The 19,531-nt window shown below is 44.4% G+C and overlaps 1 protein-coding gene across 1 annotated transcript; it reads right to left on the bottom strand.

Moving 5' to 3' along the window:
• Positions 1 to 372: 372 nt before the first annotated feature.
• On the bottom strand, positions 373 to 18,246 carry PDX1 (pancreatic and duodenal homeobox 1). The gene is made up of 2 exons (XM_081004207.1): positions 17,764 to 18,246; positions 373 to 1,356 (listed from the first exon to the last, which is right to left on the bottom strand). Exons 1-2 carry the CDS (start codon positions 18,188 to 18,190, stop codon positions 965 to 967), a joined length of 819 nt encoding a protein of 272 aa, XP_080860333.1. The 5' UTR covers positions 18,191 to 18,246; the 3' UTR covers positions 373 to 964.
• Between the last annotated feature and the right edge of the window lie 1,285 nt (positions 18,247 to 19,531).

Genomic DNA, 19,531 nt, shown 5'->3' with positions numbered 1-19,531 from the left:
CCTTTCTATGTACATACATTGTTAATGCTGCAATCCTGTAACAGTTATTGCAGGCTGCTGGACTGAAAAAAATATCTCGCTGTGTGTACTCCCCATTCACTACATTTCCGTCCGTCTTTCCTCCAGTGAGTCCCACACTCCAGTCACCAAACACGTTTCGTGTCTTCCTTGTTTACCAAGGAATGATATTCCCAAGTCCATCCTAATGCAAGGAGTCTAAAGGATGACCTTATACTTACACCTACATAATTTCCCCCCAGTGTCTGAATATTTATTAATATAGAATAATCACTTAAATATCCAATTTTCAAAAACATTTTAAACAAGCACGTTAAAAAAAAGGCTTCTTAATTGAGATTGCTTTTTAAAATAAAAAATAAAAAGAAACAAGACACTAAAGACTTGAAGGGAAAAATACTCATGTTTTCCTCCCTCCCCTCTTTCCTTAGGTCATGGGGCAGGGAACCTTTGACTCCAGATCCCAAGAGCTCCGGCCAGTATGACCAAATGGTCAGGGATTTTGGGAGTTGTAGCAACACCTGGAGGGTCCCCCGGTCCCCACACCTGAGAGTTCCCTTCTTTTTGTGCCTGCCCCCGCCCAGGGATGCTGCAGTCTACAGCAGGTCCCCTGGAGATGTTGTGGACTACAACTCCCATCATCCATTTGGTGGGAATGTTGGTGATACTGGCTAGTGCTGATGGGAGTTGCAGTCCACATCTAGAGGGCATCAAGTTGACTTAGGGCTCACAGTCCAGAACATCTGGAAGGCATCAGGGTGGCTAGAGTTGATGGGAGTTGTAGTCCACAGTGACACCTTGAGGGCACCAGGTTGTCCCTTCGGAAGTGATGGGACCAGAGACCTCTGAGGGCTTATCTGGTGGGACGGCGGTGACAGACGTCCAAGCCAGGTTGCCAGATCTGCTCCTCCTGCGTTTCCCGCAGGCTCCGGTGCCTGGGTTTCCTTCACCGTGCGTCCTGCTGCCGCCTGGGCGAGGCGTCGGGGCTGGAGGGGAGCAGTTCCACCGGGAGCAAGCTGGGCGCCGAGCGCTCCTCTTCCTCCTTCCCGGCCAGTTCCCCCGACGACACGGCGCAGTCTTGCTCGGGCTCCTGGCTGCTCCCTCCTACGCCGGCGCCTCGCTTCTTGTCCTCCTCTTTCTTCCACTTCATCCGCCGGTTCTGGAACCAGATCTTGATGTGCCTCTCGGTCAAGTTCAGCAGGACGGCCAGCTCCACCCGGCGAGGCCGCGAGATGTACTTGTTGAAGAGGAACTCCTTCTCCAGCTCCAGCAGCTGCGCCCGCGTGTAGGCGGTCCTCGTGCGCTTATTCTCCTCCTGCTCCACCACGAAAGAGCCCCCTAGGAAAAGGAACAGATCAATGAGAATCGACCCAGAGGGAGGCACCGCAAGGAGGGCGTTGCCGTGGGTGGCTCGTGAGGACTAGAACCTTGAGGAGGCGACGACCTAGTTCTAACTTTTCTTCTAAGCCAGGGTTTCCCAAACTTGGGTCTCCAGCTGTTTTGGGACTACAACTCCCATCATCCCTAGCTAGCAGGACCAGTGGTCAGGGATGGTGGGAATAATAGTTCTAAAACAACTGGCGACCCAAGTTTTGTAAACACTGTACCAAGCACAGAACAGAGTTAAAAGGGTGATAGATCTAAATTCCTCGTGGCCCTCTATCTTCGGGCAGGCGCTTTTCTTTGTTTTATAAATCCAAAGAAACCAAAACCAGCTGTTCCTAGGATAGCAAGGAAATGTCTAGCAACCTGATCTGTGTTGATTTGGTTGAGATTCCTGCACCGCACGGGGTCAGACTAGATGACCCTCGGGAGTCCTTCCAGCTCTATAATTCTATGATTCTGTGTGTAACTCAGGTAACCATTTGGATCATAATGCATCTCAAGTAACAGCCATTGTGACCCTAAACAAAATTTCAGCAGAAACAAGTCTTAGAGCAGTCCTAGACTCCTTCATACAGAGTTGTCAGCCGGTGAAAGACGCTTCATTCGGTTATTTGTCTGTCTTTTAACCAATTATGTATGCGTTCCAGTATTCACCACCACCGCCACCATCATTATCACCACCGCCTGCCTTTCCTCCAAGGAGCCCAAGTCACACGACAAAGTATATGAAGCTGCCGTTACTGTAAGTCTGACCACTGGCCCATCAAAACCTGCAGGATAGCTTAGTTGGTAGAGCATGAGACTTCTTAATCTCAGGGTCTGTGTTGGAGCCTCACGTTGGGCGAAGAGATTCTGCATGAGCGCAAGGGTTTGGACTATATGATCTCCGTGGCCCCTTCCAACACAACAACTCTATGACTCAGGATTCTAACCTCGGACCTTCTTCATGCAAAGCAAACACTCCTACCTCTGAGCTATGGTTTTTGCTCTAAATCTCTAGCTGTTTTTGGACTACATTTCCCATAATCCTTGACCACTGGTCCTGTAAGCTAGGGATGATGGGAGTTGTAGTCCCAAAACAGCTGGAGACAAAAGATTGGGAAACCTTGCTCTAAATAAAGCCTATTGTTAAAACTTCAGTCTAGATGCATGAAATAAACAAGGAAACGTGAAATAAATCTAATGAACAGAAGGCTCCTTTTTTCATATGCACCTGCTCACACATAGATGCGGATGCTCTTCTGAAACTTCCTTCCTTACTGGGAACCAGAGGTCGTCCTTGATCCAGACCCCCAGGCTATGGACCTGGCTTCCCCTTCAAATGCAACCTGCCCGGACTCTTAAATAAGAGTTTTGCTGACAGGTAAGACCTTGATTCCACCGCCAACATCACCCAACCTTTGAGGGGAATGGTTTTTCGCGCATGCAGTACTTCGGTCGTTTTAAAGCATTTTGTTGCGGATTTTAATTCTGTAACAATATTCTAACCTCTTTTGGAAATGTTTTAATTGTCATGCTTTGCTGTGGCATGTTACCTAAAATGTCCGAATAAATAAACCGATAGAAAAGCCATTTAAAATATCGTTTGTTTCGTTTTCTGTTTCAATAAAACCATAGATAGGGTTCTCTCTCTCTCTCTCTCTCTCTCTCTCTCTCTCTCTCTCTCTGTTTTATGTTAAAGCACTCCTTCGGTCCTTAAAATTCGCCTCCACCAAGCACAAACGTGACCGACAGCGTTTGAAGCACGCCGAACCGAAACTGAGTAAAACCAGGAAGGAGCCAGCAAGAATTCTGAATCTGGAAGACCAGAAAGGGATTAGCAACTTGAACTATACCGGAAAAAGAAATGGGCGTATACCGGCTGGTCTTTGGAGAAGGGCCGTAGCTAAGGCGTAAGGTCCGAGGTTCAGTTCCCAGTACTGTATCTGCATGTTAGGGCTGAGAGAGAGACTCCTTTCCGGAACCCTGGAGAGTCGCTGCCAGTCAGTGTGGACAATACTCAGCTAGCTGGACCAATGAATTGGCTCAGTAGAAGGCAGCTTCTTACTGAGGTGGCCATCTAGGGTGTTCAGAAAGCGTGGTGTCTCCAGGACTCACCAAACCACAAATACTATTAAATTATCATACACGAAAATTTTGTCATATGCAACAGTTATATATATATATATATAAAATGAATTCGTCCTCTCCTCTCTCTCTCTCCAGCCTTTGAGTAGAAAAACTTAACATTCTTCGAAAAAGTTGGAAGTTATTAAAGTAAAAAATTAAATTCTCGCAATATTCTAATACTCTCCACGGCAGAGACTGTCCTATGACTTCTAAACGATGTAAACACTTCAGTGACTCATAAGGTTGTCCATTTTGCTTTGGGTTCCAAAAAAGTCAGAAAGAAGACTGCAGAAAATTTAGCAGTGAACTGTAAGGGAGACGCAGAGATCTAAATAGAGACCATTATTTGTGGCACGACTCCCCTTTTGCTTGTATTTATTTTTGATTCAGATTTGTCTTGGCCAATGGCTAGTACAATAAAGTTGTACTGGGTTGGATTGGAATATTCTAATGCAACTTTGTCATGTCAAGCCATATTACGCATAAAGATCCACCTGTAATTTATATACACTCTGAAGTGACGGAATTAAGTTTCTTCTTCGCATCATAATGTTTCATTTCCAATCAGAAGGCATGCAATTGGATACCGCTGTGAAATCCAAGCTAAACTGGAAGCCCGTCTCCCAAAAGAACCAAAACGTTTTGCACAAGGGCCCACAACAATGTATACACCGTACATTCAAAGCACACTTAAATCACATACAAAAAACCCCCTTCGAACTATAGTTTGCTAAGGGCGCTGATAATTGTAGCTCCGTGAGGGGTGAACTACAATTCCTAGGCTTCTTCGTGGAAAGGAAATGTCAGCAGCTGGTCCATTAGGGCAAGTGGGGCATCACTCCATCAACCCCAACCCAGCCCCCACCTGTCTGCCTTCTTACCTGCAACCAGTCCTTGGAGAGGTTCGGGTGGCACTACCTGTCCGCTTCCTTTTTCTTAGTCTCAGTATCCCTCTTGTAAAACTCAACCGGAATTAAAACGGGGATAAACCTAGAAAGTGCTGCCTCTGCCTGTCACTGGCTTGGGCTCTGCCTACAGTTTGGGCTGGCTGCATTCTGCCCACAGCACAATACAGCCCATCAGCTACACTAAGATTCAGGTTGGCTGAATCGTCTCTAACACGCGTAGAGCAAATTGGAGATGGGGTCGTTTGCGAGCAAAGAAAGCCCAGGAGTTGAAAAATACCTGATGGGGCTGCAGAAACCGAATTAAGTACTCAAGGGCTGTAATACTGATGTCTGCGATAATCCCCACTGAACACAATAGTAGGTGTTACTCCTGGTGAAATGCGCATAGGATTGCGCAGTGAGACGCAAACTTGGAACGGTCCTTTTTTAAAACTAAGAGTTAAGCAGCCTGCGCATTTGCGTCCTTCTGTGCTGTACTACTAAAAAGTGACTTTCACTGTACTTGAAAATTTGTCTCGTGTGGGCGGGTGGGTGCTAAACTTTTCGGAACGTCAACTCTTCGCCTCCTTTTTAAAATTACAGCCGAAAATCATCACAGTAAATAAAACCAAATCAACACCAAAGTCGTGAATAGATCGGTTCCCTAAGATGCGCTTTTGTCTTGTTAAGAAATTCGTGGGGCGCCCGTGAGATGCGGGTGACGACCTTCAAGAATTAGCTGTTCTCACTACCCAGAATATCGAATGCAATATTTCCCTACTTGACAGACGTCTGGAGTAATTTTTGCTGCAGCTAGATTTCTAGGTCCTTTCAAGATTTGGGGAGAGGGTTCTTCCTAAAGAGGGTATTTCTAGTTTCTAATGCAACCCACACTGAAATCACCAACCGTCAATTTATTCAGCCACCCAGTTAATTAATTATATTTATCAAACCTCTCAGAGGAGGACAAGTTTTCCAGATACAATAAAGCCAATATAAATACCGCACAGCAAAAACCATAAGCGAAAACAAACGGATTCTGATTTTGACATTTCAACTCTAATAGCTAGTAAATAATATTTTTACTGCTATGTTTAGAAAATCTGGAGTGTTATGCCCCCCCCGCCCCAAGTTCCTATCAATGAAATTCGTGGGCCATAAAAAGGTAAGCCTGTGTTCACTGAAATCAATGAAGTTTAAGAATGCCCAGTTTTTCATTGTTTTGTCATAGGATAATTCCACACACATTCCCGTTGCCATCTTTCAGGTATATTGGAAAAGTCCTTTGCAACACAGAAAAAAAACTATGAATAACCCGCAATTTCCTCTCCCATATCAACTAATAATATTAGCAGAGCTTTTACGTTACCTAAACAAATCAATAAACTTTAAGCCACTTCCCAACATTGGAACTGGATGAGGATTACAGCCTAAGTAACATTGATTTCGTCCTTCTTCTAACGGATTAATTGATCCCAGCATTTCTCTAGTTCTTTAGCTTCACAGTTCGGGTGTGCAGTTTATTAATTTTAAGAGATTAATTGTTTATATAGCCATGGAAATAGAACATTATCTCAAAACTTGTTTGTTTGGATTTCTTTTTCTTGACGGGGTTGGAGAGTGGCATTCATGGGATTCTACTATCATTAAACTGGATTTCTTGCATATAAATCGGTTGCCAACCTAATCCACTTTACCCTGGCAAAAAGTCTCATCGATCTTATGGTGGTGGTAGTTCGCAAGAAACGTTTTGATCTCCGTACTCTCGGATTTTTTAAACAGCTGAACAGTGCGCCGAGGTACACGCTCGCAAACCAAATTGGATTTGATTGACTGTTGATCTATTGAATCTTGATATATAATAAACCCAATCTTTTTCACTTTTAAAATAATTTAATACCAATCGATTGGCTTAGGATAGGGCCCCACGATTCTAAGATTTTGTGCACATACTTACTTGGGATTAAGCCCCCACGTCACCTAAGTCTCCTAATGTTATACGTATTGTGGGAATCGCTTTCAATAGAGGCTGTTCAGCCAAAGTTGTGCACATATAAGGCTGCACTCCAACAGGAGCGTTAAAGAGCATGCCCCGCACCGAACTTGCTGGGATTTACTTCCGAGTAAACATGCAAAGGATCTGCGTATAAGAGCCACCAGGATCGGGCTGCGCGTCTCAACAGGGAAATTAAGCCCATGCGTAAGGCTGCACAATATTACGCTTACGTGGGGGTAAGATCCATTTAATAGGCATTTATTTCCTGCTTAACTTTCGTAGAAACCGACTTCTCATCTCCTCCCACAATGCACGAGATTTCTAAAGTGCTTCAGTTCGGCCAGATCCTGCCCTAGGACGGTGCTTATGGTAACATTAGGCTTCTAAATTTGACCTCCGAGACAATAGGTAGGAATATTCCGCTTACGTTCTAAGATCCGCAAGAACCGAAGGCGGACTCGGATGTTGTTTCTGGAGAAAACAAGCTTACCATGCAATCGTAAACCTGGCTACTCAGAAGTAAGCTCCACAGAACTCAAGATCACAGTGCTCATTTGTATGATATCAAATTCTGTTAAAACCAGTGGTGTGTGTTTTTCTTTAAATCCAAATTAAATATATTAGCATCCTATTTGCTTATCTGTAGTTGAATTGTTGTAAGGTCCAAGAACAGATAAAACAACATGGCAAAGCTATCCCTCGCCGCCCAAGATCGATTGGACTTTCTGCCAGAGTAGGGTGTCCAGGATTGGACTGATAGCCAATCTAATTTGCAAGAAATCCAGTTTGACTTGATCTTGAAAGAGCCGGCAAGCATGTATGAGCTTGTTCACATCCTCTCAGGGTAACCCCATACCCAATGTGGAACCGAACTGAGGACAGTAATTCCCTTCGACGTGTGATGGAAATTGATATCCTGTTTGAAAAATCCTTCCAGTCATCAGACGTGAAAACTCGTATATTATTTTAATATGCCGTTTGGCCCCTTTCTTTAGGCAAGCGTCATTGCCTTCAGGCAAGCGTCAATTCAGCCAAAAGTCTATCAATTTCAATGGAACGTAGATACTAACTTTTGCTGATCCAACTGCCCATAACGATACAAATTGCAAAAGCATTTTGTTGGAAAATACTTAAATTCTCCCTCCAAATATCCCTGAAAGCTGAAAACAGAATTTCAAAAAGACTCAGGTTTTTGTGAGCTTTTTCATTTCAGCTCCAATTGGGGCCGCTAATCCTGCAATTCAATGCACATTTCCTCCGAAGTAAGTCCCACTGTGTTCAGTGGGGACTTGCTGCGAAGTAAATGTGTTTAAGATTGCCGCATGATGTAGTTGACATCAGGAGGATCCATCAGCAGCAAATCTTAATTTTAGGCGTTTCTTATGGGGAACCCTTGCTTGCTCCTGGCTTACTATTGTTCAAACGTATCGAGCGTTAATTCCGAGGCTGATAGTCTAACTACCTTGGCATGCTACTCGGCCAACCTGTTTCAGTTTGCAGCAGAAACTTGTGGAAAATGCTCCATACCTCTGGCTTTTCCTTCCATTGCTTTGGTTCAGGGTTTCCCAAATTTGGTTGTCCAGCTGTTTTTGGACTGCAATTCCCATCATCCCTAGCTAGCAGGACCAGGGGTCAGGGATGATGGGAATTGTAATCCAAAACAGCTGGAGACAGAAGTTTGGGATACCCTGCTTTAGTTGATGAATGAATTGCATCATTCAAGTTGCTTTGGATGGGAACTGTGCATCTCCATGGGTTCCCCTACATATCAATAATGAGCAAAGCTGAAAGCAGGTCCTTGGTCTGAAATGTTCCAAAACCACAGAGGATAGCAATGCGCTTGAGCACAACTTCTTAGCTTTGCATGTATTCTTTTAACAGTTATATTCCTCACATAGACACAAACACAAAGCTGCCACTTTGAACAGATAAAGGTAAAACTTTTCATGCTGTGGAGATAAATCCTGGAAAAGCTGCAGCTGATTAATCACGTCTTCCACCCACCCTCAGATACTTCTTCCTTAGCCCCCAGTTCCCTTCTGTCAGTCACTATGTCTCCCCCACTTTGATACCTTTTGGGAATACTCAACATGTTGTTGTTGAAAGCTTTGTCTGATGACTTACTGGCATGTTTGTTACCTTTCTTGTATATGCACATCAGCTCAAGAAATCACAGAATCATGGAGTTGGGATATCAGGGGTCATCTAGTTCAGCCTTTACCAAGCCTAGTGGACTGCAGATGTCTTGGATTACAAATCCAGCAGTTTCTGATATTCTCCAAAAAAACGTCTGGAGATGCACTGGGTTGGTGAAGGCTGGTCACATGCACACCATACATCTAAGGCTCATTCAAAGTGCATAGCTCCCCCCACCCAAAAAATAATAATCCTGGGAACTCAAGTTTATGCCTCTCACAGCTATAATTCCCAGCGCTCTTAAACCAGGATTCTTTAGGAGCTGTCCTTTATGTAGTCCAACCCTCAGCTCAAGGCAGGACCTGCAATTCAGAATTGGCACCTGAGCTGCCATCACACTATATGCAATATACTAGGGCTTTTAAAAGAAAATCACACCCCAACGCTAAATCCACTAATCTCTGGTACTTTTAGATTTATGAACAGTTTAGTCCCTTGATTTTAAATATTTTTGGTAGAAATCAGTTCCACTATTTTCTTGAAGATGTTTTCAGTTAAGCAAGGATCAGGCTCTTGGTCCAGAAAAAGAAAAAGAAAGCAAACCAAAATGGGGTTATAATTTTAGGAACTCTGATACGATGGCTGGAAAGCACCTGAAGAGTCCTGCAGGCAAGAAGCACAGGATCTTCAAAGGATATTGTCAAACACTAAATTATACTATATGTAAATAAGTGAGTGACTAAACAGCCATAAATGAATCTGTTATGCCATTCTCTTATTTACCTATAATATTTACTCTCTTTATTTGCAGTCAACATATCATTATATAATATTTATTAGGAAGCATGAAATAAATTTCAGTCAATGGATAGAATGTTTGCCTCAATTAACCATTCAGTTCTGTTTATGCCCGCTCAGAAGGATCGCTGAGATTATTCTTATTATTATTATTATTATTATTATTATTATTATTACTATTATTATTATTATTTGTATACCACTCTATACTTGGTGGTTCACAAGACAAAATCACGATATAAAACCACAAAATACATAATCAAAACAAAAACAACCCAATAACGCCCTCTTCAGTTGGGCTTGTTTTTGAGTAGAGATGCATAGGATGAGGAATTTATAGATTTTGAAGGGGAAGGCATACTGCGTTTTTAGATGTGCAATATGGATGATACCCAATCATATCATTCATTGATTGCAATGAGTCTGTTCTGAGTATGACTAATGTTGCATATCACCTTATACATCTCAGTAGGGACCATCTTGGAAAAGGTATAATCAGGGATATTTTGTCTAGGAAAATGCTTGTCATCTATGGTTTTTGTAAATAAAATAATTTACTTTTTTAAAAAAGCAAAAAGGCATTATTATTTTAATTTGGGATGTTTTCCCAGTTGATTTTAAAAGGCTGCAGTCTGCTAAGCAAACTTATTTGTGAGCAGGCCCTAGCAAACTCAGTGGGACTTCCTTATCAGGATTGCACCCTTAAGTCTGAAGGAAGCCCTACATATTTCCTGTCTTAACCATGTTGTCTGAATAATTTAATGTGTATACCTGAAAAATCAGTATTTTGGTTCTTGGATGAAGGCATTAATGAATTGCTCACACCACTTTATGGGTTGACTTCTGTCGTTAATAAATGTGCAGAACTCTGACTTGTGTTTTTTTAAAAAACGGATTGCACTATACAACTTGCATTTTGCTTTCATTTATAAAGTATCTCCAGATCCAGTGAAAGTGAAGCAAATTTTCAGTCCAGTAAAAAGTAGCTGGGCTGGATCTGAAATGAATATTCAACAATGGCTTCCAATGAGTCCAGTTTTGCCACTCAGGTTTTGAATGGAAAAAAGATAACGTTAGAATTCAAATTTATGTTTGAAATGTGATGTTTGGGCCTTTGAATTCTTGCTTAGTGGCAATTCCTTATTTTTTTGTATGGGTGTCCTTTGTCAGCCATCAAATATGAACCTCAACTGCAGCCAAATCATTAAATGTTGTCAAATGAGAAATGGCTACTGCATTCCAAATAGGAGCAAATATAAAATATTTTATATTTGGTCAACACCCAGAGTGTATTCAATGTTAACAATTCCAGGATAGAATTTTCATAGGCACATTCATTTCAGCTTTAACAGGACTACTGAAAACAAAAAGAATGATTTCTATTGTATACGAAATATACTTTGAAACACCTCCTGTGTTTCAAAGCCAGTGTGGTGTAGTGGTTAAGAGCGGTAGTCTCGTAAGCTGGGGAACCGGGTTTGAGTCTCCGCTCCTCCACATGCAGCTGCTGGGTGACCTTGGGCCAGTCATACTTCTTTGAAGTCTCTCAGCCCCACTCACCTCACAGAGTGTTTGTTGTGGGGGAGGAAGGGAAAGGAGAATGTTAGCCGCTTTGAGACTCCTGAAAGGGAGTGAAAGGCGGGATATCAAATCCAAACTCTTCTTCTTCTTCTTCTTCTTCCTACTTTGAAATAACATCTACTTTGTAGGTTGGTTGCTGTGTCAACTTTACTGTGAGACATATGGATTATATTGCTTCATCTTAGTTTTTAGCCACTCTCAAGACCTTGAGTTGGATTCAAAGAACCATGTGGCAAGATTCTCATGCCCAAGGGAGATCTGAAGCTCACGTTTCTCCTCCAAAAAGCAATCCCCCATGCTGTGCGACAAATGTATTGAAAATGAGGAAAAATGGAAAAGCACTTTTTGATATGATATGGACTGCAGTACAAAGGGAAATTATCCAGAATCTGCCTGGGCATGGACAAGTCAGTATGTGCACCTGATGTGCGTCTCTGGGTCCTGCCCTTGGTGGGTGGGAAAGGGGAGATATAATTGCTTTAAAATAATATTATGAGAGAGGCAGATATAGGTACACACACGTTCCCCCCCCCACAAACACACAAAATTATATCCACGTTAAATGCATAGGGCACATCTAGCGTCTAGCACGTCTCACTGAGCAAAAATACTGTGTTTGTGTCTTTACGCATTATCGTATGCTGACTACACATTACATGCTTAAAACACAACTAGTCCGTTCCTTTTCTCAATTTGTATGGAAGCTGGTTTGGAGGAAAATGCAACAAAACGAAGTATTTCCCAAGGAACAACAGAAGAGATATGGTTTGTGGCTAACACTTTATACACACCGCTTCCCGAACCAGCGGTGGGAGCGCGCTTCATGCGGAGTAAACAGGACTGTGCAATGAGCAGTGGTTGGAACGAGCTCTGGACTGATCCCAGCTGAAGGCTGTTTAGGCTGCAATCCTAGCCCCACTTACCTGGGAATTCGATGGGACTTACTTCTAAGTAGACATGGTTAAGTCTGCACCCAGGTTTTCTACGCTGCTTTCAGTGGCATTTCGAGCGAAAACTCAGCGTGCAAATGCTTGAAACGGATAGGAGCTCCGTAGATTTCGAGGGCAATTGCTGCCAGAAAACATCCCTCTGATTCAGCCTAATATAGCGACAACTCTGTTAGATCCCCTCATACACATCCCAGACTTTTAGCCGGTGGGGAAGGGTAGATTACAAATCGTTCTTTCCCATTAGGAATCTCTTGAGGATAAAGTTGTGTAATTAAGTATATACCGTCTAAAGAAACTGCAGAATTACGCGCATACCGGGTGCGGAGCACTCGGGAAGATCTCGTGTTTTCTTTTCACGAGGAGTGTCTAAAAAGGAAAAGTTAAGGACTTCGGGCCCACCCGATTGTCTCCGAGTTAGTGTTACTGTTTGGGGATAAAACAGACAGCTTTTTGTTCCCAGCGCTGTTTAGATGGAGATAGCGCTTGCTTCGAAGTAAGTGAACATGGGCTTGCAGCCTTAATTCAGAACCTCCTTTGAAAAGTCTTCAATCTATTTTACAGAGGTGGTAAATCCTACTGAAATCGAGGAGACTTGGTCCCGAGGAAGAATCTGTTGGATTGCAGCCTTACGCAACAAATCTGTACGCACTTACCTGGAGATCTGCCCCATTGAACTCAATGACGCTTACTTCTGTGTAAACATGAATAGGATTGCATTATAAGAGTCTTGACCCGTTGACTCAAGCCTAGGTGGTTAGGCATGGGCTTCAACTCCGGAGAACTTACTTGGCTCAGACTCCGGATTATTTTATGAGGCTCATGCTAAATTACCATCTTTTCCCAACCTACTATTCATTTCTCCAGAGGGAACGGGAGAGAGGGAGGAGGATCAAGAAGTTGTAGTTTTCTTTGCCGTGGTGATCAAGGAAGGGCAGTTGGGGGAAGAAGCTGTGTCTGGCTGCACAATGTTATCGGCCCTGCGCCTTGCGCGCTCCAGGTCACGCCTTTCTGCAAATATTGCATTAAGGGCTTTGTTCCACCAGATAGCAGACATGGGGGCAGGGGGATCCCTATAACGTTCTTAAGAGGGGCAACAAATAGACTTTCTCTTGTGGCCACTGACCAGATCATGTCGCTGGAAAACAGCGAAAGTGGGGGGTGGGTAACGAAAGAGAGGAAGGCTCGAAGCTAACAAAACGGATAGATCCGTAAATATTGACATCGTTCCAATTTGTAAACCCGTGTGAAATCAATACGAAGAGTGGAATTAAAAATCGTAGAAATAAAATGAGATGTAATAAGAGAGGCTTATGGTTCCCTTCAGGAACAACAGAATTATTGAGGCATAAGCTTTCGCTGACGAGGGTTCATTTCATTAGATGTATGAAACTTTGGAGAAGTGGGGAGACTGAGAGAAAATTATACACGCGCGCACGCGTGCATCTGACAAAATGAGCCTCAGGACAGAACGCTACAATACATCTATTTGTGCCATAAAACTCTTATAGTACAACCCTATGCAGGTTTACTCAGAAATAAGCTGAGCTCAAGGGGGCTTACTCCTAGGAAAGTGTGTATAGGGCTGCCGCCTAAGGCATCTCTGAAAATCTGGAATTGAGAAGTAGACAAGGCCTGGCGGTTGGCAACAGCAAGGACACACAATAATTCTGTAACAACGTCCGCAGAGCTCTGATGGGTCAGGCGAGAGGTTCGGGCGGTGGCCAGCCAGGTGTCTATGGGAAGCCCGCGAGCAAAGGCCCCAGGAGCGATTCCCAGCAGCTGTCATTCAGAGACACATTGCCTCAGACAATGGAGGTAGAGAAAACTTGTCTAGTGGCTCAAAACAACACTTTTGTTTTGGAAATCAGGGAGTTGTTACAATCGAATTTAATGTACGAGTTTATGGATGCGTTAACTCAGAAGCAAGCTCCATGTCGGTCAGCAGGCATTCTCATTTAATTGTACGGGGCTGCAACTTTGTAGGGGTTTACATAGATCCTCACGCAATATAAATGGGAGAGGGGGACCTCATAGATTTAAATGATGTTTATTTCAAAGTAAGGGAGTTCTTAGGGCTTATGCCTTAATGGTTGTAGTGGCACGAGTTAAGGGCAATGGCGCAGGGATCTCTTCTAATGAGAAAAGACTAAGGACGCCTGTGATTTCCACTAGAAGCCGTGGGCTCTTTCCCAAATAAACTCGTTTAAGAGCGAGGTGCCAGAATATATATTATTTATTATTTATATTATTTATTATTTATTCAGTGTGCGTACGGCTCAAGATAACCCAACTAGACACAATTCAAAGCTGCGGATGGGACTGTACAGATCCCTCCACATCAAAAGCAGCCAGGGCATCTCTGAGGTAAGATGAAGGGTGGTCACCTGGATCGATCCAGGTAGGAACCAGCCATAGGCTGTCTGAGGAAGGCGCCTTCCCGCTGTCAGATCTCTCTTTCTGGATTCCTACCAATGTGTACACTTTAAATACAGACGCACTGGTTTTTTTGTATCATACTGTACTAAAATACTGACATGCTTTACAGCGGGGACATTTCTTTTGTATCATATTTTATTGTTAAGAGTTCCGTGGAAACAACTGGGCCTTACTTTCAAGTCAATAAGTTTAAATTCAGAGTGTGAATCCTGAATCTCTTCTAATCGCCTTTGGAAGTACATTCCGTATGAAGATCGATCATGGACATTGGAAATAAGCCCTACTGGGTTCAGTGGAAGTCACTGATTAGAGGATTGGAGCTTTAAACTATGCTGAATCTGTTCCAAAACGCGTGCGTAGAACTGGTGCCCAGAAAGCGTCATTTGTTAGGGTGCAACGGGGCAGGCGGGCACTACGCGCTTCAAGCAGAGCAAGTTGCGCTTCAGGAATCCTTGGGCAGCGCGATCCTGCTGGGGCTCTGGAGCCCGATCCTGAAGCCAGTTAAGATTGATCGCCAAAATTAACAGCGCAAGGGTACGCCTGACAGCTTGTGTTCAACGGAGCTTAACCCCTAGTAAATGTGCTAATGATACCAATCCCTGTAAAAATCAATAGGATTTAGTTCCATATCGATGCGCATAAGTTGCGGGCAGCCCCTCTCGTCGGTTTCGGTATAAGGCCCCGTCCACAACAAACCGTCTAAATCCGGTTTGGTCCTGTCGGCGACACTGAGAATAAATCGGTTTAAACTGCAATCTCTATTTGCACTTTCGTGGGAATAGGCGCCAGGCTAACACCTCCGACTAAAGGTGCAGAGGATTACACTGCGAAGGAAACAATTTCGCCACCAACAAGAGTCTAATCTTCAGCGCATTAATGCAAAAGTTCCGCGCACGTCAGTGGGGCTCGCTTACTACCGGAGTGCAGAATCAGTTTCCACTTGGCTAAAGTCAAGAGGCAACAGCTGAACGGTTCGGTGGATTGCCTTTCCAGGGTTCCGCTTGCTAATCTTTATGGAAATGGTTTCTGGCAATTTATCGCTCCCAATTCTCTGTTTCCATATTAGATAGCTTTCCTCCCCGTGAAGGTAACTAGGCTAAGTGGAGGAAATTAGTTGGCACGCTCTGGTTTAGATCCTGTTATAACTGGAGCAAACGCCGGGCCAGGAAACCCCCCTCCTGCATAAAAATGCAAGATCTCCGACCTGCCCAAAGTCAGTGAAACCAAGGCATTTGGAATAAAAATTATTTAAATGGAAAATAATTTCCCCTTTACATTTCTTCTTTCTCTTTCTCTCCTTTTTGGAGAACACGTAGAAATGTTTATCAAAGCAAGTTTTCTAAAATGATTACTAGACTACTTTAAATCCAGACATAGTGGCTTGGTTGCCTTAGCGGGGTTATAGTGGAATAAGATTACTGATTTCTCCACCTGCCCCAAGAGAATCTGAACATAAAATAAAAAACCGAATCCTTTTAAAATTTTGCTGAAATGTTGTACTCAATTCCCAAGAACCAGTAAGGACTTGATTAAGATTGAGGCAAAACCCCCAAGTATGTCTTAATAATAAGAGAAAGGTAAGTTCCACGGACTTAATAATATGTCTTAATAATAAGACATATTCTTGCCACTTTTCCCAGGAGCTCTGTGAGCAAAAACGAGAAACTGTCTCATGAAGGGCGAATACTTTTGAAGAGCTAGTCTGGGGAGACACTTTTGCGGACTGCAAGCGAAGGAAGCTGAATTTGACGCACAGTGGTCATAGTGTGAGGTGACTCGCATCTTTGGATCTAACTTTTAGCTCCCAAATATGTTGGTTTTCAAAACAGTAGCAAACCAAGCATCGGTTTGGATAAGGTCAGCTTAAAGTTCTTACTTTCAACTGATCAGCTGATTCAGTGTTTGCCTTCTTTGCTGTGTAGGATTATGGCATTACAGAATATTTGCCCCAATATTAATTGCCTAATAAATTATTGTTGGTAGACTGCTGCGTAGTTCTAAGGCATCACACGCTGTAGTAAGGTTTTCTATTGTAGCAGGACCTGGTTAATGGGGCACCTTTGTTGTTGTTTTACAAGTGGCCTTAATCTTAATGATACTCTACTTGAGTCTGGGATTCATTTAATCCTATATATACATGCCTGCTCAAAAGGAAGCCCACTTGAATCCAACAAAACTGTTTCCCGGACAGGGCTGTCCCAAGACATTTTGGCACCTGAGATGGACCCCAAAATGGCGCCTCCTTCCACACCAGGGAAGAAGAGGCAAGGGAAGATCTACATCAGGAACAAGTGGGGAAGAAAGGTTGACATTGGGACCTGCTGCCCTGTGGATCCTGCCGCCTGAGGCGGTCGCCTCACCTTGCCTCATGTGTAGGCCGGCCCTGTTTCCAGGTACACATATAATACAGGATTGTAGTCTTAGTTCTCTCCCTTTCTTGGTTGCTTCCTAATTACATCAGAAAAGTGCAACCAGGGATCCAGCCTAATGGTTTCTCTAAAGGCTGGCCATAGGCAAAATATATTGAAATGAAAAATGCATGAAGAAGAAGAAGAAGAAGAAGAAGAAGAAGAAGAAGAAGAAGAAGATCATCACATACAGATTGCTAGATTCTGTACAAATATAAAACTCTCCCTGGATTCCCAAGGCTGGGTCTGCTGTCATTAAAGTGATCCCCAGTTCCAGTCAGGAAATGGAAGACCTTCAACATCCAGAAGCATTGCTGTATTAAGGCTGAGTAATCACCGTGCTTTTAAAGCACACACAGTCACAATTCTGGAAACTGTAGTTTATCTACAGAGCTACAATTCCCAGCACTCTTAACAGCCTAGAGTTTTCAGGGTTCTATGAGGGAATCCATGTGTTTTATTTGTTTGGTGTGCAGCAGTAACTCCCAAAATTCTTGTGGCACCTTCAAGACTCACAGATTTATTGTGAAAGTTTGTTGTTAGTCCTTAGGGTGTCCCAAGCCTCTCTGAAGATTTAACAACCAGAAGAGGAAATATTTCCTGCCTGCCATGGGGAGGGATGTAGCTTGGTTAAGTATATTTCAGTGGCTATTATTATTATTAATTCCCCAGCCACTCTGCGCGGCTTCCAGCACTTAAAAACACAATAAATCGCACATTTTATTTCAGCGGCACCTCCTTACCAAGTGTGATCGCAGTCTTTTGCATAAGCCAAATGGGGTTTTCTTTCCCGCCTGGCCACCCTATAGGGTTGTGTTGCGAATGCATTTATGGGATCAAGTTATTTCAAAGGTGGTGCTGGTTGTCGTTATCACCATCCTTCGCCCCCACCCTTGCCCAAGAGAGACTGGAAGAAGCCCATTTCTCCGACTTGGCAGTCAGGCATAGAGCCGTGCCCACGTTGAAAGCATAACCCCGACCGAGACATTGCGTCTTGCTTCAGCATGGATCGAGAGAGAAGGAGAGAGGCCAGAAGAAGAGAGGGGAAGGCGTCTTACCCGTGCCAGCCCACTGTCCCTTCCAGGCGTGGGATTTGGTGGATTTCATCCAGGGGAATGGCAAGTGCACTCTGGGCTCCCCTAGCACCCCAGAGTCCGCCCCATCTGCAAAGGGGAGCGCTTCCTGGTGCGAGTGAGGCAGTTGAGAGTGGTGGTGCTGGTGGTGAGGGTGGTGATGGAGATGTGAAATGCCTGGGTCGTCGGTGATGGGGGGCACCTCGTAGGGGGAAATGTCCGGCGGGCTGCCTTGCTCCAAGGCCCCCAAAACACTTGGGTACGGGGGCTGCTGCTGCTGCGGTTGGGGCTGCCTACCCATGTACAGGCACGCGGGGGGGCTCTGGCTATAATCCTGCGGCTGGGATCTCTGAAAGGCGCACGGCTCCTTGAAGAGCTGGCTGGAGGCGTAAAACTGGTCCTCGCTGTTCATGGCTAGAGGAGCCACCGGGGCGAGCCGCGCACAGGCCAGGGCTGCGCTGCGAAGCCTTTGACAGGTGCGACTCACCTGCGTCCGCGGCTGATGAGCCCCGAGGACCAGGACATCTCGGGGAGCTTTCCCATTGGCTCTCCGGCAGGCGCGTGAGCCCGCCTGGCTGCTCCCATTGGGCGGAGCCTTCCCAATAAGAATCCGCGCTTGCTGAAGCTTAGAACCTGGGAGTTTCACTTTCTTGAGGTGTGTGAGTGTGCGCGCAACGTGGTGATAGTAGCAATTGTAGTAACAGTAACAGCAACGTCCCCTCCCCAATAAACTTCACTGTTTTCGCAAGACGTTCACCTCCTGGTTGTGCTATAATTGCAGCTGGCTTGGAGCAACAGCCGGGCCCCCCGGAAAAAGGGAAACAGTAACTGAACCAAGAGTGTCCTCGAACATGTACAAAGAGCTTTCCTTCCTGGATGGCTAAAACCATATTTTGGATTAGAAACGGGAATGTTTCAGACCGGAGGCGTGAGTTTTATTCTTTGAATTTCATAGTCTTCATAGCGCGGGCGCTCTTTAGATGGGGTGTATTCATTAATTTCAAAATGTGGCAAGCCAGCTTTGCTCGGTTGTGGGGGGCGCCTCTTTCTTATTCTGCTGAGTGGAGCGCTGTACTTTTGCCCCTAGAGTCCTGCCCAGACAGCACTGCACCAGAACCTTTCAGGTAGTTACGAACTTCTTCTTCTGAAAGAAAGAAAGAAAGAAAGCCTGACTATATAGGTGCGCGCTCTCGAGTATCAGTTATGCAGCCAAGCCTTTTCTCCTCCGCCCGATCCGCGGGCCGTTCACTGTGCCCAACAAGTTACTGCTGCTTCCTAGTTTAAAACGAATTTCCTGTGCTGGTTGCCGGGGCGCAAAGTGCAGCGTGGCTCTATGCTGCTTTGGCTGGAAGATGACCGTAAGTGGGATTGAATTGACTGGATTGCAGAAATCCAGGCTCCACGTTTTCCTGACTTTTTAATTTTTATTTAAATATAAATTATGTTAAAAATTATTCTCACCCTCTCTTCATTGCAAATGCAATTCCAGAGCGGGTTACAAATGGAAACGAATCCGGATCTACCATCCTGGCTTGCGTGGGTATATGAGTGAAAGAAAAAGGGCCGTTGTCTCTTGCCATGGCCACATCGCTTATTGCGCAAATCACATCCCGTTGAAGTCGGTTGCAAAGCGCGCCCTCACTGTGCTGAGTGCTTCCGGACGCCTTTTGCGTTGCAAGTTGACGAGTCCACACACTGTGCTGGGCAGAGTCCAGTGGAGCCGTTTCGAAGGGCTGGCCTTTAACAGCTCGCC

The sequence above is a fragment of the Podarcis pityusensis genome, assembly GCF_964106645.2.
Source record: "Podarcis pityusensis genome assembly, chromosome: 4".
NCBI lineage: Eukaryota > Metazoa > Chordata > Lepidosauria > Squamata > Lacertidae > Podarcis > Podarcis pityusensis.
Note: the sequence above shows the minus strand (reverse complement) of the source record. Positions and strands in the feature narration are given on the sequence as shown.